Source organism: Neltuma alba, unplaced genomic scaffold (genome assembly GCF_004799145.2).
Source record: "Neltuma alba isolate B1F8T4 unplaced genomic scaffold, ASM479914v2 tig00012109_pilon, whole genome shotgun sequence".
In the NCBI taxonomy this organism is placed as follows: Eukaryota; Viridiplantae; Streptophyta; class Magnoliopsida; order Fabales; family Fabaceae; genus Neltuma; species Neltuma alba.
In genome coordinates this window covers 36,353-61,635 of record NW_021636661.1, presented here as the reverse complement: position 1 = coordinate 61,635, position 25,283 = coordinate 36,353, and the positions used below count along the sequence as shown (strand labels likewise).

Here is a 25,283-nt window from a genome sequence, read left to right as displayed (position 1 = left end):
CACTAATATTAATATTGTTAGTATTTTAACTTGCAGTTATAAACCTAATCACCAAACAATTCATGAAACCGCATGCATGTGAAAGGAATTTGGAATTAAATCTATCATTCAAATGTTGTTCAGAAAGACCAATATTTCATCAGCTGATCCAGTCAAAGAGGAAATTGAGAATAAGGCTAAATTCAGCATGTATTTAAGCACGAGAAATTTCTAAAACATAATTAAGATGACGTACTTACACGCAACTGTTACTCTCAGATTGTAAATGTAAGAGGCAAATAACTAATTACAGAGATTAAAAAAGTAAATTATTTATAATAAATGTGTATTTATTTCTCCAAAATACTCTTTAACTATTTTTAGTACTATTCTTATTGATGAAAACTTCCAATTGATATATGCGACTAACAAAGATAGTTTGAGTGAAAATTATGAAATTGAAAGACAAAATACATTTAGGTATTATATTTGGATCAAAGCAAACATGGAGTAACATTTTGGCATATGGAATTTACATTTTTATGTTCATGTGGGTCCCTCAAAAGATAAGACCCACATCACCCTTCAATTTCTTTCTCTTCATTCAACACAAGGTACTTTAGAGATCCAAGTTAACACCAAACTGCACGGCTTCACAAATGCAGCTATTAGCTGCAGGCCAACAAAGGAAGCCAAAAGATAAGCAACAAAAGCCACAAAAGAAAAGTTTAGCAACCAGAATGAGAAATTGAGGGGCTTCATTTCCAACTCCAGAACCACCTGGCATGGTAGGGCCTAAGGGTATCATGTTCATCTCTAACCTTATCATTTCAAAGGCGCAAAACATTACTGGATTTAGGCCATGATCGTCTCTGCAAGTCAGAACTAATTCCATGAACATATTCAGAAACAAATCTTCCCCCCATCATATCCATATTTCTAACATGTCCTGTTGTTGGATAACTAAACTCAGTTGATTTAGGCCATGATGATATCTGTAAGTCAGAACTGAATCCATGAACATAACCAGAAACTTGTTTTCCCAGAATCATATCCATATTCATAACATAATCTATTTGTGGATGCCCAAACACAGTTGATTCAGACCGCAATGATCTCTGCAGATCACAACTGGTTCCACCAACATAACCAACTCTTCCCAGAATCTCTACTCCACCGTTTAAGTAGCCTCCTCCTCCTTCTAATATTGGAAGGTGTCCATTTCTGCAACTAATTGCTGATGGTGGTGAGTGAGGATTGAGGCTTATCAGAGGGTAGTGATGATTACTGAGAGTTCTTTGGTTTGTGGGGTAGGATTCATTCTTTGTCAACAAGGCAAACTTGAATGTGCTGCACTTACCGAGGTAGAAAGGCTCATCGCTCCTGGACCCATCACCTCGCTTGTTATTATAACCCGGGTAATCTTCTTTCTTGAATTCCACACACTCAATTGGCCATAGAAAGCTTTGGATCCCAAGTTCCTTTATGCACCAGGCATCAAATGGCGGTTTGGTCTTGTGATTAATATGAATTTCACCCTTGGACCTCAGCATGCTCCCTGCATTCATAAAGAACCCACGTACAAGGTCCTTGTGTTTCCTGTAAATACCCCAAAAAAAAAAAAAAAGGACGCTAAAGCCTTCACATACACAAACTAACTGGAGGAGAATTTACAATAATTCACTTAGAATGCCGTTACATATCATAAAATCATCAATATAAGAATATATCAATCAATATTCACGAGTTACAAATAGTGCAACTTATTCCTTAAACTCGGTGCAACATATAGAAAGATGTGTCAAATTGCATCAATAACAAAACAACTGAAACCAGACAAAAGAGTTTGTGTGCGTATTGAGGGGTAGGGAGATGCATAATTACAAAAATCTTTGGATATAAGGAATATCAAGTTCTATACTAGTAGGGTCAATAATCTTCATAAGCTGTAATGACCAAAAAGCCCTTGCTTTTTGCTTGATAGACAGATAGGGGTACTTGGAGTTTTTCCTCCTGAAAAATTATCACATGCAAGAGCATTGAAATAATTTCCTCACAACATAACAACTGCAAGTGTCCAATGAAATGACAGAATCACCCTTGCCCATGCATTGTCTTTTAGTGAAAGTACCAGAGCTTGTTAGTTAGAATAATCAATGTTTGGACGTACAAATAATACAACACATGCAAGTTTCAAATGTATATATGTTTACACACACTATATCTTTGCATATTTTCTATCGCAAACCATCTTATACATAAGCAGCCAAATGCTAGGAAAACTAAATGGTTCATGTACCAAACCGAATCGGCTTAAACTAAAAAGCACAAATGTACAGCAGAATCATTAGATTAATGTATGAGGACCAGATATCAAGATTGCCGCTTATTTTTCTCTGTTGAAAATCAGACTTTGAGCAAGAGAAATTGCCATGTCTGTACAATCCCTTAGAAAAGCTTAAACACAATAATTATGGAAAGATCCGAGATGATTTTACACTATGCATCTAACACAGTCTTTATATTGCATTACAGACACACACAGATGTTAGACAATAGTAACAAAATTCTAACAGGGAACTCACTGAATCATGGAGAAGTTGTCTTCTTTGCCATGAAAGCCCGCATGAGGGAAGTTGAATATAATTCTATCAAATCTCCTCATTTCCAAGTATGGATGAAATTTCATTTGGGTTGCATCAACTCCATGCAACACACATGCTCTCATCTTTGTTAAGGCAATCAAATTTGACGTTGCCTTCTTGTACTTCCTCACAACTTGATCTTAATGAACAGCAAAAGCAATCAATGACATGACAAACATTCAACACTGTAGTAACAACAATTACGAAAAGCAGAAGAGTAAACCAGATCGATCGAATCCACAATCCACAACTTTGATAACATGCATAAAAGTAGAAACAAATCATTCAGAGAACAAAATCGATAAGATGCTCATAGAAAAGTGGAAGAATAGTATATAAACACAAGCACTTCCACAAATCATGAAGAATTAGAAAACTAGCCAGGAAAGTAAAGATCAAGGCGAGATTCATGTCTAAACTAAGCTTCATTAGAATACCAAACGATAGTCAAATATTTAGTTCCTTGACTCCCGCTAGAAACTCTTCGTAGGGTATGCAAAATACAAACGACAATAATAAATAAATAAATATAAGGCCAAATGTTAAGATTTATTTACATGGGGTTAAAATCACAATTGAGAAATCTTCCGGTCATCAATGATCCGTTCAGCGAAATCGCAAAGCACAGCTTGACTTCCTTTGGATGCTTAGAAAAGAACAAGCGAACAGAAACCAAACTCACTTAGATGAACAACGTCCTCGTTTTGCAAACTACTAAGGGAAAATAATAGTTATTTCAAGAGGGAAGGAGGTGAAAAACAAACACTTAACGTGGTATTAATAAGAAGCGTCATCATCAAGCAATCAGAAAAACCTTATGCAATTTTAGATAACTCCAGTATTCAAAGCAACATCTGTCACGACGAAGGGGGAAATTTTGAAGAAGAAACATTGCACACACAAATGTAAGAGCGCAGAGAGAGAGAGAGAGAGAGAGAGAGAGACCATAGGTGTCAAGGGAAGAAGCAACGATGTTGAAACCTGAACCAAAGGACTGAGCCAAGGAAAGGGAGAAGGAGAAATCACCCTCACCCACCAACAATATTTGATGATGCGAAGAATAATATTTGACCCATTTTTCTCCTCCATCATCACTCCAATCGACAAGCTTCTGCCTTTTGTTCTGACAGCTCATTTGTAAAGCCATTGCTTCCCCTGCCCCCTGTGCATACAAATTACGAGGTTTCAAACTTCCTATATGGAAAACGTAACCTTCCAACGTTTAAAAAGACTGAACAGTGCTCTTTTGGAGAGCTATGATGCGAAAATCAGAAGGTAAAATAGGTGGAAACTTAATGACCCATGTCTTCAAGCTTATAGACCCCATGAACTGTATCAAATCAGATCATCCACGCATCACATTTTGCTGAAGTGGGGGAGGAATGGATGAGGAGGGTGCTCAACTTCAGCGTAAAAATGGATGGAAGCGGGTATTAGATTTGAAGTTGGAAATTAATTGGCCGCCAACATTGAAGCTCTTGAATCTCAACTTCAGAGACGCTAGCAAGCTTGGGTGCTCTGCAACTTTCCTTTCCCCATTCTCCGTCGTCCAGCCCCTATGCTTTGATTGTGTTTAACATTAATTAAAAAAGTTCTAGATGAATGAAACCAAACAATCAGAATAGCTTTTGAAAAATAGACTATGAGAGAATAGATTTTGTAAAAAATATATTGTGAAAAAGTGATTTTAAGAAGTGAAAGCGTTTGAATAGTTGTTATCAAAACACTTTTTATATATACAAATTACTAAAAAAAGCATAAGTTAATATAAGAATTATATAAAGAGAAAATTCTAATTAAATACATTTGAAATAGAAAAATCTTAATTTAAGCCTACATTTTTAACAAATTCTTAATTAGGCCAAGAGGCCTAATTGGAGATTTCTAAATATTACTAAAAGACCAAAATGCCCTCTGTAATTAAAAAGCCTAATTTTAGTTTTAATTCTTTTAATTGAATTTAACTAACATGTTTTTTCTTTAAATATTATCATATGAAAATTTGGCCAAAAATATTATCATATAAAAAAATAAAAATAACGATTATGGCCAACAAAAAAATTGAAGAGTACAGATAAAAAAATACATAATTTCTAGATATCCATAGAATTGCAAAAATATGGGAACTAATAAAAATTTTACGATTTCAAATGTCAAAGATTAATAGGATCAAAGTTTTTTTTTGTACGAGAAAAAATCAAATAAAAGATTCATGAAATTCTTGAATATCTATCAAAATTAATTTTACTGTTTCAAAAATTACATTGAGACTCATCAATTCATCTTTAATTTTTCGGTCTCCAAGATTTATTCAATATCAAATTTTTAGTATATAAAAAATAACTAAAAGGCCATAAATTCTAGAGTTGACATAACATTCACAAGTACAAAACACAAATTTGACATAAAGTTTAAGAAAAACCACATCCTCATTAGTAAATCTACTAGAATAATTAAAACTAAAATTAGGCTTACACCTACATTCAATTTTCCTTTTTGATTATAAAGAGGCATTTTGGTCTTTTATCAACATTTGAAAATCCCTAATTAGGTCTCTTGCCCTAATTAGGAATTTGTTAAAAGTATAAGCCTTAATTGGAATTTCATTATTTCAGATGGATTTAATTGGGATTTTCCCTTATATAAAAGATAGATTTTATGACATATTTTAATATGAAGGAATAAAATTGTTAATAATATATTTTTTACCATAATTAATAATACGTAAGATAACATAATTCATAAATAATTAATATGTGTATATATATTTATAAGATATAAAATTAAATATGTTTATAAAAAAATAATTGAGGGATGTTAAATTCATATTATTGTTGAAATCTACTATGACAGGCACAATCATACTCTCCAATTTGAACCAGAAGCAGAATGGATTTACTTCTCTTGAAACTATAGTTTTGAGCTCCAAAACCATGATTTTGGCCCAAACCAAGTTTCGGATTATTTTTTCAAAATTGATGCTATTTGGGTGACATCCCACCCGTTTTGCCTCTCAAACTATGGTTTTGAGAGACACCCAAACAGGCAAGCTTAGGTTGGAAGCACTTTTAAGGATGGTTTGCCCATAAGATTGAAGGATGTTTAGAAGAACGTAAAATCACTTTCAAAAGAGTTTTTATTCGATACAAAACCCTTCTTACATACTTACTTTACCTGTCATAAAATTATTTTTAAAATTATGATTTAGTTTTTATCCAAATGCTGCTTAAGTTATAAATGAAAAATGATAAGGATATTAATTAATATTAAAAAAAATAAGAAGATAAGAGATTGAGTTATAAGCTAATGAAAAGTTTAAGAATTGAGTTACACCATATTATATAGTTAGAGAATTGAATATAAGTGAATTAAAAATTAAAAAACTAAAAAAATTAATTCTTTCTTTATTAAACATAAGTTCCTGTATACTTTCAACAAAATAAGGCTCAGGCGGAGGCTCATTGTCATTCCAAGCCTATTTAAACAAATAGCTAGACCTATTTTTGTAAAGTATAGCCTATTTATTTATTTCTTGTTTGCATTATTATATACAACTATATGTAATATCATCTATATTAATTTTATAAATTAATTATAAAATTATTAAGTTACGCTTAACCTTAAATTTCACGTTTCATTATTATTCATATATAAGTCCAATCCTTTTATTCACCAACTATTCACCTCTTCCTCTCTTTCTTTTGATCGCTCAAGATGACAGTATTAGTTTACCCCATCTTCTTCAGATTTGTGTTGTTCATACAAACATGACAATTGTTATAAATTTATTTTAGTGATATCCATATCAATAGAAAGGGTTTGTTTACAATTTATGAGAGAAACAAAATAGGTAAAATTCATATTTACATGTCACTTATTATAGTAGCTAAAATCTATTTTCCGTCTATATTGAATATGCTCCTTAATATTAATGACTTTATTATGTTTTAGAAGTGATTCAATAGAAAAAAAATATTAAAATTTTAGAGCTATTATGAATACAATAATATTTGTGTAAATGTCCATATCTCTCCTATTATCTTCAATATCTTGTATTATCTTTATATCCCACAATTATCTCCATTATTATATAATATGTATATTTTGTCAAAAATATAAAGCTGTGCCTGTAAATAAAAGGCATGTATAATATATTTAGTATCTTGAATAGAATGAGAAATGCTCCAATCTTTTCCTCTCTCTAATTCTCTTAGTTTTATAACAAGAGCATGATAATTATCTTATTTTTTGTTTAATAGACTTTTTTCCACTTGAGCACTTGAGTTTTTATTAGGGTGTTCATGTGATGGGACGGGACAGAAACTATGTAATATCCTAAAGTTTATTTTAGGTTTAAAAAAAATTCAAAAAAATAAATAAATATAAATAAAATAATAATATTTTAATTTAAATTTTTTAAAAAAGGAGTTAAAGTCAACTTTCCATCGAATTTCGGTGGAAAGTTGAATGTGAATGTTGAAATTGAGGGGTGAAGGTTGAAAGATGAGAATTGGAGTTGGGAGTTGGGAGTTGGAAGATAATTATGAGGGGACCTAATACATGTATGGGAGTGTTATTTTAACACTCCCCACAACCCAATTCCCCGGCACAAGAAGGAAAGAGAGGAAGAGAGATTAGAGTGTACATGAGAAAGAGGAGCATACCGGTGAAGCAGAGGGCAAGCTTTGAAGATATTTTAGGTACATAAAATTACTTCTTTTTATTAAAATTTCTTCATAAATATTTCCTGTATATTTTAAGCTTCCTATTTACATTATTACTATAGTGATTGGAGAAAATTTTGAGACTTATATATGATATAAGTATTGAGTTTTGATAAAAGATGACTATAGAAATTTAGAAGTAAATGAGTTGTTAATTTTAATCGGTTTAGATTTGTCTATTTGTTAGTTTTAGTATTTAAATTAATTTATTTAGTTGAAAATCTGTTATTTATGGGATATACCATATTTTTACCGATTAAATTTAAGTTGAACAATTTATTTGGGTTGTTTGACATATTATTGAGATTTCAATCGGTTTAGTTTTATTTATTGGGTGACTGGAGGTTTTAAAATAATTATTGTAGCTAAAAAGTTTATGGAAATATATATATGGTAGTTATACTATTAAATTTTTGATTAGATTATTTATTTATAAATATTTGAAGTATTATTGAATTTTTGATAGTTTGATTTTGAGGTTTAAACTTAAAATGAGATTTTTTAGAATTTAGAACATAGTAATTTTATATTTGGAAATTAGGAAAAATTCTTTTTATTAAGGTGAATAATTTGGAGGTGGTAAATAAATAATTTGGCTTGTTAGAAAATTTTAAGTTATCTCTAAAATACTAAATAATTTTTTAAGGGATAGACCTTTGTGGCTTTTTATTCGTCCCCCAATGTGTGGGATAGACCTATAATAAGAGATGGACCTTTGTGACTACTTATTCGTCCCCTAAAGTGTGAGATATGCCTATATGTCTGATTAATCCCCCATAGTGAGGGATAGACTTATATGGCTTGTGTGATAGCCCCCAAAGTGAGGGTTTGGATGATTGAAATTATATATCTATGTTTTTGAGAATTAATAACTGTCCCACTTGACACCTCACGAGCACGTGTTAGTGTGTATGATGCGTTGAAAAGTTGGTTACTGAGGCGTTTGTCTCACCCCATGGTTTTTACTATCTTCAGGTGATAGTTCAGGTGGTGACCCATCAGGGAAGGCTCTGGAGGCATAGTGTGCTCTTACAGCTTGTATAGCCTTCCTGCTTTTGTTTTATGTGTTGACTTGTTATATATTGCCACATAGGGCCCATATACTCTAATGTTGTAAACTAATACTTTTAATTACTACTATCTGATCTGGGGGGTCATTGGAAGGCCAGAGATATTTAAGACTTTGCGTATTACACTCATTTGATAGTGTTGACTTTTGACTAATGGGCTTCATGACTTATATTAAAATGTTTTATTAGTTCGTATGTTTGAAAGTATAAGTTTGGTTTGGGCGAACGGTTGAATCATATTTCTGGACTTTGAAAGTCCAAGTCCCAAGTTAATGATTGATGTGGCTCGTAATATAAGTTTATTTCTTTTAACAATGATAGCGATTTTAAAATTTTAAGGTTTCTTCTTTTCTGTCATGGTTAATCATTCAAATAAATTGTTGGATTTAAGCTAAAATGGTTTTGAAAGAACGGTTGTCACAATTTGGTATCAGAGCTAAAGGTTCTGCGAAGTGGGTTGCATTACGTTGCATTTAGTGGCAATATATAATAATCTCACATAACCTTCCCTGTTACTTTGTGTCTGTGCTTGTTCTTACTTTGTGTTTCTTTTGGTGGGTTCCATCCTTAGGTGGGGAGGATGGTACGGACGCGATCTCGACAAACCGATCAGTGTGGAGATGAATCCACAAACTCGCCTAATCAACCACCGAATCCTCTGTAGTTTAACTAGGAGGCATTACTGCAACAGTTAAGGGAAGTGGTAGTTACAGTGGTAGATGAGAGAGTAAGGAAGATGGAGGAAGATTTGAGAATCAAGAAAGCTATGGAATAGTTTGAAGGGAGTGGGCTTCCTGGGCCGTCTATGGGAAATTCTGTCACCCACAGGGGTTCTATTGAAGGAACCAAAGAAGAGAGTAGTTCACGAAGGCGACAAGGAAAAGAGGAGGCGATGAACCTTAAAAGTGTATGGAAGGACATAGAGCGGCATCATCCGAAGACTTTTGATGGGGGTATGGATCCTGATAAAGCTGAGGCTTGGATAGATGACATGGAGACAATATTCAAAGCTTGTGATTGTAATACCTATCAAAAAGTACAAGCAGCTGTGATCTTATTGAGGGACCAAGCTAAGAGGTGGTGGAGGAGCGTAAGCGGCATAGATGACTCGGGGATTACTTGGAATGAATTCAAGCAGATGTTCTTTGATCACTACTTTCCCCCAGCCATGAGACAAGAAAAAGAAACCTCTTTTTATGCTCTTCGACAAGAGAACATGCATGAGGACGAGTTTATTGCCAAATATATTGACCTCTCCAAGCATGTTACTTACCTATAGTAGAATGATAACCCAGAGTGCATGGCCCGACAATTAATAGAACGGGCGAGGCCAGAGTTGAAACAACAAATGGCTTTATATGAATTTAAGAGTTTCGAGGATGCCTGCACGAAACTCAGGATGACAGCTCGCAGAACCTGAGAGGTAGAGGAGAGCCGACGTCGGGATAATCAGGGCAGATTCTCTGGTTTTATGAGGCCAAGGGGAGGAGTCAATAAGAAGGGTAGCTATAGTTATGGGAGCTTAGGGAGCTCTAGCAGAGACAAGAACCAGAATCAGAAGGATTCAGCCCGTAGAGGCTATATGCAGAGGAGACAGGCTCAGAGGAGCCGTATGGGAGGAAATCAGAGCTTTTACCGTGAGCCTACTAGATCCACACCAAGTGTTAGCGGTCCTTGCTCGAGATGTGGGAAGAATCATCCAGGACAATGTTTGGAATGCTACAGTTGCCATAAGTTTGGACATATAGCTCGCAGTTGTCCAAAAACACGGCAGCAAACTCCTAGTTTCAGATCCACAGTGCCCGCGAGAGTTTTTTCTTTGACTAGAGAGGAAGCCGGTATGTCTCCTAATCTGATTAGAGGTACTGTCTCTCTTCAAGGACATGATATACCTGTGTTATTTGATTCTGGTGCCACTCATTCTTTTATTGCTGCGAAATGTGCTCAAAAGTTTAAATTTCTCATGCATGATTTGTCTTACATGTTGAAAGTGTCAACTCCAGCATGAGCTACTATGTTAACCACACAGGCATGTTTAAGTCTTGTGCTTAAATTTGAGAATCGTGAGTCTGTGATTGATTTGATTTGTCTACCCCTCAAGGGTATTGACATGATTATTGGCATGGATTGGCTATCAGCAAATAATGCCATTCTGGATTGCAAAAGGAAGATAGTAACTCTTCCTTTGTGCACTACGATAGTTGAGGCTATTAATGGTCGGTTGTGGTTGTCTGCTACTCAAGCAACTAAGTGTATTCAGAAGGGTGGTCAGGCATATGCTGTTTTCTTTTCTGTTAGTACGGATAAAAAAGTTGGTATAGAGAAAATCGAGGTAGTAAAGGAGTTTCCTAAGGTATTTCCTGAGGAAGTGTCCGGTTTACCTCTTGAAAGGAAAGTTGAATTCTCCATTGAGCTAGTACCAGGGACAGCTCCAATTTCTAAAGCACCATTCAGAATGTCACCTTCTGAATTAGCAGAACTGAAAAAGCAAATCGAAGAGTTACTTGAAAAAGGGTTTATTAGACCAAGTGTCTCACCGTGGGGATCCCCAGTACTGTTTGTGAGAAAGAAGGATGGGAGCTTGAGATTGTGTATAGATTACAGGCAATTGAACAAAGTGACTATCAAGAACAAATATCCTTTGCCTAGGATTGATGACTTGCTAGATCAACTAATGGGGTCAGCAGTGTTTTCCAAGATTGACTTAAGGTCTGATATCATCAATTAAGAGTCAGAGCACAGGACATCCCAAAGACGGCCTTTCATACCAGATACGGATATTACGAGTTTCTAGTAATGCCTTTTGGTTTGACAAATGCTCCAGCGGTGTTTATGGACTATATGAACCAGATCTTTAGGCCGTATTTGTACAAGTTTATTGTGGTGTTTATAGATGATATCCTGATATACTCTAAGAATGAGGAAGAACACCGAGAACATCTTTACATTGCATTGCGAATATTGAGGGATCATCAGTTATATGCTAAGTTAAGCAAGTGCGAGTTCTGGCTTAGAGAAGTGAAGTTATTAGGCCATGTAGTATCTGCGGAGGGAGTAGCTATTGATCCTAGCAAGGTCAATGCTGTGTTGAAATGGGAAACACCAAAATCTGTGACAGAGGTAAGAAGTTTCGTGGGCTTAGCTGGGTATTACTGAAGATTCATCAAGGGATTTTCTCAGATCGCCATGCCTCTAACTAAGTTGACCAAGAAAGACCAACCGTTTATCTGGAACAAAAAGTGTGAGGCAGCTTTTCAAGAACTGAAGGCTAAGTTGACCACGGCACCAGTATTGACTATTCCAAATCCTAGTAAACCATACACCCTTTATACTGATGCTTCACTTAAGGGTTTAGGGTGTGTCCTGATGCAGGAAGGTAAAGTGGTTGCCTATGCATCTAGACAATTAAGGCCACATGAGGAAAATTATCCTACTCATGACCTGGAATTAGCTGCGGTGATTTTTGAATTGAAAATCTGGAGGCACTACTTATATGGATCACAGTTTGAAGTCTTCAGCGATCACAAGAGCCTGAAGTATTTAATAGATCAGAAGGAACTGAATAATAGACAACGTCGGTGGATGGAATTCATCAAGGACTATGACTTTGAGCTTAAGTATCATCCGGGTAAAGCCAATGTGCTTGCAGACGCTTTGAGTAGGAAAACAGTGCATGTTTTTCACATGAGTTTGGAGGAACACTACTGCTTAGAGAGATTGAGAGATCTCCAAGTGGTGCATGAGGCTCCAGCAACTCTACAATCAATTTTGGGTGATTATGAGTTCTTTCAAGACTTGAAGGCTGCACATATGGATGATGACCAGTTACTAAGCATCTGAGAGGAAGTAGAGACCCATGGTGTGCCTGATTATGAAATTGGTGAAGAAGGAATCCTGAGGTACAAGAAGAGGATTTGTGTCCCTAATAATGAGGAAATCAAAAGGACTATTCTAGAAGAGGCGCATCGAAGTAATTACACGATACACCCAGGGATAACCAAGATGTACCAAGACCTGAAAAAGAACTACTGGTGGCCAAAAATGAAGAGGGATGTCACGGATTTTGTAATGAAGTGTCTGACATGTCAAAAGGTCAAGATAGAACATCAGAGACCTCCAGGACTATTAAAGAATCTCGATATTCCCCAATGAAAATAGGACAGCATTTCTATGAATTTCATTACTGGTATGCCAAGAACCCCGGCTGGCTATGATGCGATATGGGTAATTGTAGATAGATTGACTAAGTCAGCGCACTTCCTACCTATCAAGAGTACTTACTCTTTAGAGAGATTAACAAAGCTATATATAGATGAGATTGTTTGACTTCATGGAGTGCCGGAGTCTATCATTTCAGATAGGGACTCGAGGTTTACATCGAACTTCTAGCAGTCATTACATGAAGCCATGGGCACTAAGCTCAAGTTTAGTACTGCTTATCATCCTCAGACTGATGGACAGACCGAGAGGACTATTCAGACTCTCGAGGACATGTTGAGGGCCTGCGCTATAGAGCTAAAGGGTAGTTGGGACACTCACTTATCATTAGCTGAGTTTGCCTATAACAACAACTATCACGCTAGCATTCAGATGGCACCATATGAGGCTTTATACGGGAGGAAATGTAGATCTCCACTTTGTTGGACTGAATTAAGTGAAAGAACAATTATTGGCCCAGATTTAGTGGACATCACAACCAGAAAGATTGAGCTGATCAAGCAGGAGTTTTTGATGGCCCAAAGTTGACAGAAGAGTTATGTGGATCCTCGGAGGAGACCTTTAGAATTTGAAGTGGGTGATCATGTATTTCTGAAGGTTTCACCTATCACCGGTGTTGGTAGATCCATTAAAGCCAAGAAGCTTACACCCCGATTTATGGGTCCTTATGAGATTTTGGAGCGGATTGGACCTGTTGCATATCGAATTGCGCTGCTGCCATATCTTTCCAGTTTACACGACGTGTTCCACGTGTCACAGTTGAAAAAGTATCACCCCGATCCGTCTCATGTTATTGAACCCGAAGAAGTCGAGTTGCGAGATAATTTGACCTATCCAACAGAACCAGAGCGGATTTTAGACGTTAAGGACAAACAATTGAGGAACAAAACTATCCGTCTTGTTAAGGTCTTTTGGAAGAGCATGAGTCCTAGTGATGCTACTTGGGAGACGGAGGAACGGATGCGTTACGAGTACCCTTACCTGTTTTCTTAGTAAGCACTTTGAGTTACTTTTGTTTTTATTTCTTGTGTGGTTGTTTGAATTTTGGGGACAAAATTCTAATTAGATGGGGAGAATTGTAATATCTTAAAGTTTATTTTAGGTTTAAAAAAATTCAAAAAAATAAATAAATATAAATAAAATAATAATATTTTAATTTAAATTTAAAAAAAAGAGTTAAAGTCAACTTTTCACCGAATATCGGTGGAAAGTTGAATGTGAATGTTGAAATTGAGGAGTGAAGGTTGAAAGATGAGAGTTGCAGTTGGGAGTTGGGAGTTGGGAGTTGGGAGTTGGGAGTTGGGAGATAATTATGAGGGGACCTAATACATGTGTGGGAGTGTTATTTTAACACTCCCCACAACCCAATTCCCCAGTGCAAGAAGGAAAGAGAGGAAGAGAGATTAGAGTGTACGTGAGAAAGAGGAGCATACCGGTGAAGCAGAGGGCAAGCTTTGAAGATATTTTAGGTACATAAAATTACTTCTTTTTATTAAAATTTCTTTATAAATATTTCCTGTATATTTTAAGCTTCCTATTTACATTATTACTATAGTGATTGGAGAAAATTTTGAGACTTATATATGATATAAGTATTGAGTTTTGATAAAAGATGACTATAGAAATTTAGAAGTAAATGAGTTATTAATTTTAATTGGTTTAGATTTGTCTATTTGTTAGTTTTAGTATTTAAATTAATTTATTTAGTTGAAAATCTGTTATTTATGGGATATACCATATTTTTACCGATTAAATTTAAGTTGAATAATTTATTTGGGTTGTTTGACATATTATTGAGATTTCAATCGGTTTAGTTTTATTTATTGGGTGACTGGAGGTTTTAAAATAATTATTGTAGGTAAAAAGTTTATAGAAATATATATATATATATATATGGTAGTTATACCATTAAATTTTTGATTAGATTATTTATTTATAAATATTTGAAATATTATTGAATTTTTGATAGTTTGATTTTGAGGTTTAAACTTAAAATGAGATTTTTTAGAATTTAGAACATAGTAATTTTATATTTGGAAATTGGGAAAAATTCTTTTTATTAAGGTGAATAATTTGGAGGTGGCAAATAAATAATTTGGCTTGTTAGAAAATTTTAAGTTATCTCTAAAATACTTAATAATTTTTTTGGGTTATGAGAGTTGCGTGAATTTAGAATAAAAATTTGATTAAATTAGAAATTTAAATGATATATAGAAGCTTAATTAATTAATTATTTAGTTTATATTAATATGTAGTTATATTAATTGTGTAGATTAATTATTGGTTGAGCAAAGGATTGACCTTGTGGTAATCCTTAGTATTGCTTTGGCGAGAGGTAACCACTTTCCACTTGTTATATGTGCTAATATGTTGTTTGTGAGTATTTTGTTATTTTTAAATAATATTTGTTATTTGGAACTCGAGTAGATATATTATACTTTTGAGCTATGAAAAATTGTCTTGTGGGATTTTTTTGGAATTGTGATTGAGAAGTTTTGAAAAGATATATGATTTATATCTTGTGGATTATACTGGAAAAGATTAAGACATTTTTGTTATATTGTGAATGGTTGGTTGTTGTTTAGATTTTGGACTGAACTCTATCCTACCACGTGGTAAGGCCGCCATTGGTGCATATTGGTGGGCTTCTTAGTCATCCCTCGAATAAGTGATAGACCTTTGTGGCTTTTTATTCGTCCCCCAATGTGTGGGATAGGCCTATAATAAGGGATGGACCTTTGTGACTACTTATTCGTCCCCCAAAGTGTGGGATAGGCCTATATGTCTGATTAATCCCCCATAGTGAGGGATAGACTTATATGGCTTGTGTGATAGCCCCCAAAGTGAGGGTTTGGATGATTGAAATTATATATCTATGTTTTCGAGAATTAATAACTGTCCCACTTGACACCCCACGAGCACGTGTTAGTGTGTATGATGCGTTGGAAAGTTGGTTACTGAGGCGTTTGTCTCACCCCGTGGTTTTTACTATTTTCAGGTGATAGTTTAGGTGGTGACTCATCAGGGAAAGCTCCGGAGGCATAGTGTGCTCTTACAGCTTGTATAGCCTTCCTGCTTTTGTTTTATGTGTTGACTTGTTATATATTGCCACATAGGGCCCATATACTCTAATGCTGTAAACTAATACTTTTAATTACTACTATCTGATCGGGGGGTCATTGAAAGGCCAGAGATATTTAAGACTTTGCGGATTACGCTCATTTGATAGTGTTGACTTTTGACTAATGGGCTTCATGACTTATATTAAAATGTTTTATTAGTTCGTGTGTTTGAAAGTATAAGTTTGGTTTGGGCTAACGATTGAATGATATTTCTAGACTTTAAAAGTCCAAGGCCCAAGTTAATGATTGATGTGGCTCGTAATATAAGTTTATTTCTTTTAACCATGATAGCAATTTTAAAATTTTAAGGTTTCTTCTTTTCTATCATGGTTAATCATTCAAATAAATTGTTGGATTTAAGCTAAAATGGTTTTGAAAGAACGGTTATCACAGACTACCCCGTCCCAATCTCGTCCTGATAATTGGGACAGGACGACTTTTCCAATTGGGACGGGACATAACTAGGACAGGACAAGGACGTCTCATTTTTTTTGTAATTTTTTTAATTTAAAAACTAACTATACAAGAAATATAAAAATTTATAATAAAAACTATGTGAGAAAAATAGATAAAAATGACAAAATACTGACAAAGAAAAATGTTTTTTGTAATCATGAGAGACAAAAAATAAACAAACATAAAATATTTACTACAAAGAATATCATGTAACTCATACAAAAACAACTTATAAACAAATAAAAAATAACAATTGATAAATATCATTGTCAAAATACTATTACAATGATAAATAAAATAAATATATAATAACTAAAAATAAAGATAATATATTGGGACGGGACCGGGACAGGACACCCCCGTCCCGCATCCCGTCCCGTCCTGTCCTGAAATAATTTTGTCTCGTCCCGCTTTCATCCCGTCTCAAAAGCTTTCAGGACAGGACTGTCCCGTTCCAAAATGACTAGGACAGAGACGGGACACAGGGACGGGACACAATTGAACACCCCTAATTCTTGTTGAAGCTTCAGAGCTTCACCCTCCGATCTTAATATATTTATTTGCAAATGTAATTTTTTTAGAACAATTATCCAAATAATTTTCTTTAATTTTTTGTTTCCATAACTTATTTTAAAAAATATTTTGATAAAATATTTTGAGACCAAAAAAAAAAAACACAGGCCCTAAATACCGTATGTTCATTTTGTATACAACACAAGAAGTATCAAGTAAAAATATATTTAATAAATACATAAAATCACTTTTGTGTCAATTTCTATTATGTGTGTATATATATATTTATGATTTTAACTTAAAATAAAAGGCATTGAGTTATTAAGCATATCTTTCCCATAATTTCCCTACTCCACATAATAATCATTAATAAGTCGCAATGTTAACAAACCGTGAATGATACGGCTTGTTTTAAGCCCCATACAATTACATGGAGCCCACTTCAATCAATTCAGAACACCAAATAAGATCATTGCAAATAAACATTTGCTCAGATACTATGAGAAGAGGATCCAGCGATAACATTTCAAAACATAGGAATCATTATCGAGCTACATAGCTTCAGAATCAGAAGATCGGCTAGTAGCTTGAGGGCAACAAGAGATGCAGCAAAATGACCACAAAAGCTTAGTAACAATCATCTGAGTCTGAGAAGATTGATCATTTGAAAAGGCTAAGAGTATCATATCCTTATTCCCAACATTAGCTGATTCAAGCCATGATGATCTCTGCAAATCACAGATGATTCCATCAACATAAACAGAAATTGCTCTCCCAAGAAGCTCCATTCCAGAAATTGGAGCATTGCTTGTCATCAGAGTCAGAGGATAGTCATTATTGTGCCGATCTCTTTGATTTATGGTGTCAGCAGAGTTCTTCTTCTTCTTTGTTACCGTGGAAAACTTGTTGTTATAAGCAGGGTAGTCTTCTTTCTTGAAATCAACACACTCTATAAGTCTCAGAAAGCTTAGATTCCCAAGTTTATTAATATTCCAGTTATTGAATGGTGGCGTGCTCTTGTGATTTACATGGATTTCACCATTGGGTCTGAGCATGCTCCTTGCATTCATAAAGAAACCGCGTACAAGGTTCTGATGTTTCCTGTGAATAAAATGTGCAAGAACAAGGACGCTAAAGCCTTAGCATACAACTAGGAAAGAATATAAAATCATGTCCCTTTTATATTAGATGGGCGTGCGGTGTAGAGCCAAATATCCTTCTCTGTTTACGGGGGGAGAGAGAGAGTGAGTGTGTGTGTGTGTGTGTGTGAGAACACATCTATCTAATGTGCACGTGCAAACAAACCCATGCATGCACACCCACATGCTTAAGTACACATCTCCCTATAAGATGCAAACCCATGCATGCACACATACACACACAACTACATGCATGCTAGCATGTGCATGTAACTACTATGCTCAGCAATATGCGTATGAGATCCATTATTATCTGGGGCATATATAAAACCCATATACGGTGTAGTTTCATGTATATCATTTTCCAGCTGTGTACAAATAAGAAGTTCCCACATGCTTGGAAAACTAAAATTCTCATACGCCAGAAAGTACCTTAGAAATTAAACAGAATAAGATATCAGAATTGGCACTTATTCTCCATTGAAAATCAGATTCTGAGGCACAGTAATGGTCAGGCACAATACAATCTTCCAGAAAGGGTATGAATCTTTTTCATTTATATTCTCTACATTAATCTAAAAACTTAGACAGTATAACTGCGGAAAGAACCCCAACAATGTTACATTTTCACACTATAAATCTGCCACATATCGATTATATATATGTTGACCATATAAATCATAAAGTTAGACACCAATAAAAAAAATTCGGTGTTCACAATGTTGCAACAATGAAATAGGTGTATATATGGACAATTAAGATAAAATATGATTACCACAAGTTACATTAAAATCAGTTTCTGGTCAATTCCTACTATTTCTTTCATATTTTTGGTGTGGTCCAGACCTTGCACTTGAACTATAAAGAGCATGAATAATTCATTATTCATAAACAACAATTTTAATTACAGCTAATCATTGATTAATAATTTTTCTTTTAAAGTAGCTCATTACCACTATATATGATTTTTCTCTCATTAGATTACATTAAATTATATGAAGAGCAAGTTGAGCTTTATTGGCTGCTTTGCTGGATTTGATTAATTTATATATGTGGATCATTAGTCAGACTGCTCCAAAAATTGAAAAGTTTGGTAATCTCAATGTCAATTAAATTGTTGGTTTGATGGGGTTATATATATATATATAAAAGATATCTGAATATGTGACTATTTTTTATCCACGTAAAATACGTGATTATTTTATTTTGAAAATTATGTAGATAAATTATTTGGTAAATTAAAATCGAAATGAAAATGAAATAACCATATAACTAAAAATTTATGTTCCTAGTGTAGAATATAATTGGGTACAGTAACATCCAATGCCTAATTTTACTTTTCTCATATATCCAGTACCTAATCTTATTTATGGTGCATTTAACACCCAATTATTATTATTTTTTTGTGCTTCTAGCATTCTAATTTTATTTATAGTTTATCACGTGCTCTAAATCATAAATAAGATTACAATGTGGATGTAACTAAAAAATAATTCTAACTCCGATTCTAATTATAAGACATCATAACGAGATCTTATAATTATGATCAGAGATAGTATCAAAGTGTTGAATACATAATGACTAAGATTAGAGTGATGGATGTACCTAAAACATAATATCAACGTGTTAGATTTTACTTTATCCAATATGATTTTATAAGAAGTTTTAATGTTGACAAGTTTTTCTCCCCCGTTTTTGCCAAGCACGAGTTGTGAACAATATGGCCATTTATATTTAATCAAAGGGATTTGAAGTTGGTGTTTAGAAATTTTTGAATTTTTTTTTTGCAGATAATTTAACATCGCTCATGTTGTAAGAATTAATGGTGGAATTCATAGCTTGATTATATTATCATTGAAGTCCCAAATATTCTTTTGATTACTGGTGTGATCAATCTTGCCACGCTGATCTTCCTCATGATAAAATGATCTTATCTTTGAAATTATTCATTGATATTGTCAAAAATCAAATACTATAGCCGTTACAATCAGATTCAAAAGCAGAATGACATTTATTTTCTCTTTTATGTTAATAATTTTATTTTCACTTTGACTCTAAATATATGAGTTAGAGAACTAATTTTTAAAAATTATAAAAAAATTAGTTAGGCTAGTTGTTTCTAAAAAACTATGTACTGGTTTCTTTAAAGTATTTTTTTTCAATTATTTGCATTAAAAATTGATCCCTTATTTGAGAACTTCTTTAATACATATAACCAATATGAAGATTTTAAGAAAAATTTATAAATTTGAAAGACAAAAAATTTATTAAGATTTTATGTTTAGGACAAAAGGAGTAATTAATTTAACTACTATCTGGTTCTTAATATAAGAAATAGTTGACTAATTTGGGTAGATTAAAGAAACTAGTTAAGTTAGTTATTTGTAATAAATAGGTATTGCTTTTTTTAAAATATCTTTGCTAATAAGTATATTAACTAGAACTACCATTATTACAAAGATTATCTTGAAAAAAATAGATAAATATGATAAACAAAGTAATTGGGGTCCTATATTTAGAACCAAAATAAAAGTCAAACGAGCTCTTATATTAAAAACCGAAGGTAGTACTTATGATAAACATATCAAATTTAAATTTGAATTTTAAGCTTTTTTTTTTTTGTGTGCCTGAAATTTGAATTTTAAGCTGAAGTCAATGAATCTGCAAAAGTTTACTTGCAATGCATCATGATCAAATTCAATGGACCATTCAAGATATCAGCTCAGAAGTAAAAGTTTTTTTTTGTCACTAATATTAATACTGTTAGTATTTTAACTTGCAGTTATAAACCTAATCACCAAACAATTCATGAAACCGCACGCATGTGAAATGAGTTTGGAATTAAATCTATCATTCAAATGTTCAGAAAGACCAATATTTCATCAGCTGATCCAGTCAAGTCCCAATAAAGAGAGTAGTTTAGCTAGGTTACTAAAATAGTCAAAGAGGAAACTGAGAATAAGGTTGAATTCAGCATGAATTTAAGCACAAGAAATTTTTTAAAACATAATTAAGACGTCATACTTACATACAACCATCACTATCAGATTCTAAATGTAAGAGGCAAATAACTAATTACAAAGATTAAAAATTTAATTATTTATTATAAATTTGTATTTATTTCTCCAAAATACTCTAATTATATTTAGTAATATTCTTATTGATGAAAACTTCCAATTGATATATGCAACTAACAATGCAACTAACAAAGATAAAGTACATGAAGGTATAGTAAAATTGAAAGACAAAGTATATGGAAGTATTATAAAATTGAAAGACAAAGTACATGGAGGTATTATATTTGGATCAAAGCAAACATGGAGTAACATTTTGACATATGGAATTCACATTTTTATGTTCACGTGGATCCCTCAAAAGATAAGACCACATCACACTTCAATTTCTTTCCCTTCATTCAACAAAAAGTACTTTAGAGATCCAAGTTAACATCAAATTGCACAGCTTCACAAATACAGCTAGCAGCTGCAGGCCAGCAAAAGAAGCTAAAAGATAAGCAACAAAAGCCACAAAACAAAAGTTTAGCATCTAGAGTGAGAAATTGACAGACTTCATTTCCAACTCTAGAACCAACTGGCATGGTAGGGCCTAAGGGGTATCATGTTTCTCTCTAACCTTATCAGTTCAAAGATGCAAAACATTACTGGATTTAGGCCATGATCGTCTCTGCAAGTCAGAACTAATACCATGAACATATTCAGAAACAAATCTTCCCCCCATCATATCCATATTTCCAACATGTCCTCTTGGTGGATAACTAAACTAAGTTGATTTAGGCCATGATGATCTCTGTAAGTCAGAACTGATTCCATGAACATAACCAGAAGCTTGTTTCTCCAGAATCATATCCATATTCATAACATAATCTGTTTGTGGACGCCCAAACACAGTTGATTCAGACCGCAATGATCTCTGCAAATCACAACTGGTTCCACCAACATAACCAACTCTTCCTAGAATCTCTATTCCACCGTTTAAGTAGCCTCCTCCTCCTTCTAATATTGGAAGGTGTCCATTTCTGCAACTAATTTTGCTGATGGTGGTGAGTGAGGAGTGAGGCTTATCAGAGGGTAGTGATGATAACTGAGAGTTCTTTGGTTTGTGGGGTAGAATTCATTCTTTGTCAACAAGGCAAACTTGAATGTGCTGCACTTACCGAGGTGGAAAGGCTCATCACTTCTGGACCCATCACCTCGCTTGTTATTATAACCCGGGTAATCTTCTTTCTTGAACTGCACACACTCAATTGGCCATAGAAAGTTTTGAATCCCAAGTTCCTTTATGCGCCAGGCATCGTATGGCGGTTTGGTCTTGTGATTAACATGAATTTCACCATTGGACCTCAGCATGCTCCCTGCATTCATAAAGAACCCACGCACAAGGTCCTTGTGTTTCCTGTAAATACCAAGAACAAAAAGGACGCTAAAGCCTTTACATACACAAACTAACTGGAGGAGAATTTGCAATAATTCACTTAGAATGCCGTTACATATCATAAAATCATCAATATAAGAATATATCAATCAATATTCACAAGTTATAAATAGTGCAACTTATTCCTTAAACTCGGTCCAATATATAGAAAAATGTGTCAAATTGCGTCAATAACGAAACAACTGAAACCAGACAAAAGTGTTTATGTGTGTGTATGGGGGGGGTAGAGAGATGCATATATTACAAGCATCTATGGATATAAGGAATGTCAAGTTTTACACTTGTGGGGCCAATAATCTTCACAAGCTGTATTGACCAAAAAGCCCTTACTTCTTGCTTGATGACAGATAGGGGTACTTGGAGTTTTCATCCTGAAAAATTATCACATGCAAGAGCATTGAAATAATTTCCTCACAACATAACAACTGCAAGTGTCAAATGAAATGACAGAATCACCCTTGCCCATGCATTGTCTTTTAGTTGAGTGAAGTACCAGAGCTTTTTAGTAAGAATATCAAGTTTGGACGTACAAATAATACAATATACATGCAAGTTCCAATGTATATGTTTACACACACTAATCTTTGCATATTTTCTATAGCCAACCATCTCATACATAGGTAGCCAAATGCTAGGAAAACTAAATTGTTCATGTACCAAACCGAAGCAGCTTAAACTAAAAAGCACAAATGTGCAGAAGAATCATTAGATTAATGTATGAGGACAAGATATCAAGATTGCCGCTTATATTTGTCTGTTGGAAGTCAGATTTTGAGCACACAGAAATTGCATGTGTGTACCATCCCTCAGAAAAGCTTAACATACAGAATAATTATGGAAGATCCGAGATCATTTTACATTATGCATCTAACACAGTCTTTTATATTGTACTCCTCCGTCCTAAATGTAAGACCCTTATACTAGTGTGTATAAGGGTCTTACATTTAGGACCGGAGGAGTATTACAGCACAGAGAGATGTTAGACAATAGTGATATGAATTCTAACAGGGAACTCACTGAATCATGGAGGAAGTTGCTTTCTTTGCCATGAAAGCCTGCATGAGGGAAGTTGAATATAATTCTATCAAATCTCCTCATTTCAAGTATGGATGAAATTTCATTGTGGTTGCATCAACTCCGTGCAACACACATGCTCCCATCTTTGTTAAGGCAATCAAATTTGACATCGCCTTCTTGTACTTTCCTCACAAAACTCATCTTAATGAACAGCAAAAGCAATCAATGACATGAAAGCATTCAACACTGTAGTAACACAAAATTACAAAAGCTGAAGAGTAAAACAGATCGACGGAATCCACGCCCACAATTAGATAACATGCACAAAAATAGAAACAATTCATTCAGACACAAAATCTATCAGATGCTCATAGAAAAATGAAGAATATGTATATAACACAAGCACTTCCAAAATCATGAGAATCAGAAAACCATCTAAGCAAGCAAAGATTAAGGCGAGATTTATGTCTGAACTAAGCTCTTAGAATAACTAAAGAAAGTCAAATATTTAGTTCCTTGACTCCTCCTAGAAACCTTTCGTGGTTATCAGGTACCAAAAATAAAATAAATAAAAATAATAAATAAAAGGTCAAATGTTAAGATTCCTTATGTACATGGAGTTAAAATCACAACCGAGAAAGCTTCCGATTATCAATGATCCCTTCAGCGAAATTGCAGGGCATAGCTTGACTTCTTTTGGGTGCTTAGAAAACAAGCGAAGGAATCAAATTCAGTGTTTTGTAAACTACTAAGGAGAATAATAGTTATTTAAAGAGGGAAGGGGGTGAAAATAAACATTTAACGTAGTATATTGTACGAAGCGTCTCATCAAGCAATCAGAAAACAACACTATACTATTTTAGATAACTCAGTATTCCAAATATGACATCTGTCACGACGAAGGGAAAATTTTGAAGAAGAAACATTGCACCCACACAAATGTAAGAGCAAGTGTGTGGGTGTGTGTGTGTGTGAGAGAGAGAGAGAGAGGAGAGACCATAGGTGTCAGGGACGAAGCACAACGTGTTGAAAGTTGAACCAAAGGATTGAGCCAAGCAAAGGGAGAAGGAGAAATCCACCCTCACCCACCACAGTATTTGATGATGGGAAGAATAATATTTGAACCATTTTTCTCCTCCTCATCACTCAAATCGACAAGCTTCTGCCTTATGGTCTGAGCAAGAGAGCTCATTGTTAAAGCAATTATCTCCCCTGCCCCCTGCATATAAACTACGAGGTTTCTAAGCTTTCCTATATGGAAAACGTAACCTTCATGTAAGGAGTAGGATGGGGAACAGAAAACTTCACTTGATTTCTCTTGGCAGAAGATTACGGAGGGACAGGAAAACGGGAGGATTGGGAATTAAGAATTTGAGGAAGCAGAATGAAGCTGTTATGATGAAGTTATGCTGGAACTGGTCTGTGATAAAGATGCCGGTGAAGGTCCTACAAACGAAATATGACACAGGGCATGGCCCACGCCCTCGTGTAAGGAAGAAATCTAATGCTTCCCTTACTTGGAAAGGTGTGAGTGAGGTCTGGAAAGATTTCATTAAAGGATTGGGGAAAAAGGGGTAATGGCAGATGATTAATACACCACTCATCAATTTGATCCCTGGTCTTGAGGCACTTGGTTAAACTTACATAGTTAGTCGCTGACTATGTGGATGATGGAGGACACGGCAAAGAAACAAGATTCCCTGGCCCAGGCTTATGTTGACCGAGTCCTGACCACCCCACGAGGAAAGAGGAGAGGAAAAATATATTTGGAAACCATCTATTGAGGTTGTTTACAGTTAATTCTTCGCTTATAAATTTTTTCTTGCAGTTACCCCATACCAGGCAGACGATGAGTCTGTTTGGATTAGCATTAATAGTAAAAAAGTACTTTATTTTGAATTTAACTTTTAAAAAAGTTAGATTGAATAAAAGTTAAATTGAGTAATGT

General features: G+C 34.4%; 2 protein-coding genes across 3 annotated transcripts; one reads left to right on the top strand and one right to left on the bottom strand.

Moving 5' to 3' along the window:
* Positions 1-516: 516 nt before the first annotated feature.
* On the bottom strand, positions 517-4,080 carry LOC114722739 (heavy metal-associated isoprenylated plant protein 41-like). 2 transcript variants are annotated; one of them, XM_028908837.1, is made up of 4 exons: positions 3,917-4,080; positions 3,570-3,786; positions 2,565-2,763; positions 517-1,578 (listed from the first exon to the last, which is right to left on the bottom strand). In XM_028908837.1, exons 2-4 carry the CDS (start codon positions 3,769-3,771, stop codon positions 810-812), a joined length of 1,170 nt encoding a protein of 389 aa, XP_028764670.1. In that variant the 5' UTR covers positions 3,772-3,786; positions 3,917-4,080; the 3' UTR covers positions 517-809. The 2 variants fall into 2 exon arrangements, with proteins under 2 accessions (XP_028764670.1, XP_028764669.1); XM_028908836.1 differs by having other exon boundaries at positions 3,925-4,080.
* Positions 4,081-12,825: 8,745 nt separating this feature from the next.
* LOC114722737 (uncharacterized) lies at positions 12,826-13,629 on the top strand. The gene is made up of 2 exons (XM_028908832.1): positions 12,826-13,011; positions 13,234-13,629. The coding sequence occupies exons 1-2, from the start codon at positions 12,826-12,828 to the stop codon at positions 13,627-13,629; spliced, it is 582 nt and encodes a 193-aa protein (XP_028764665.1).
* Positions 13,630-25,283: the final 11,654 nt, after the last annotated feature.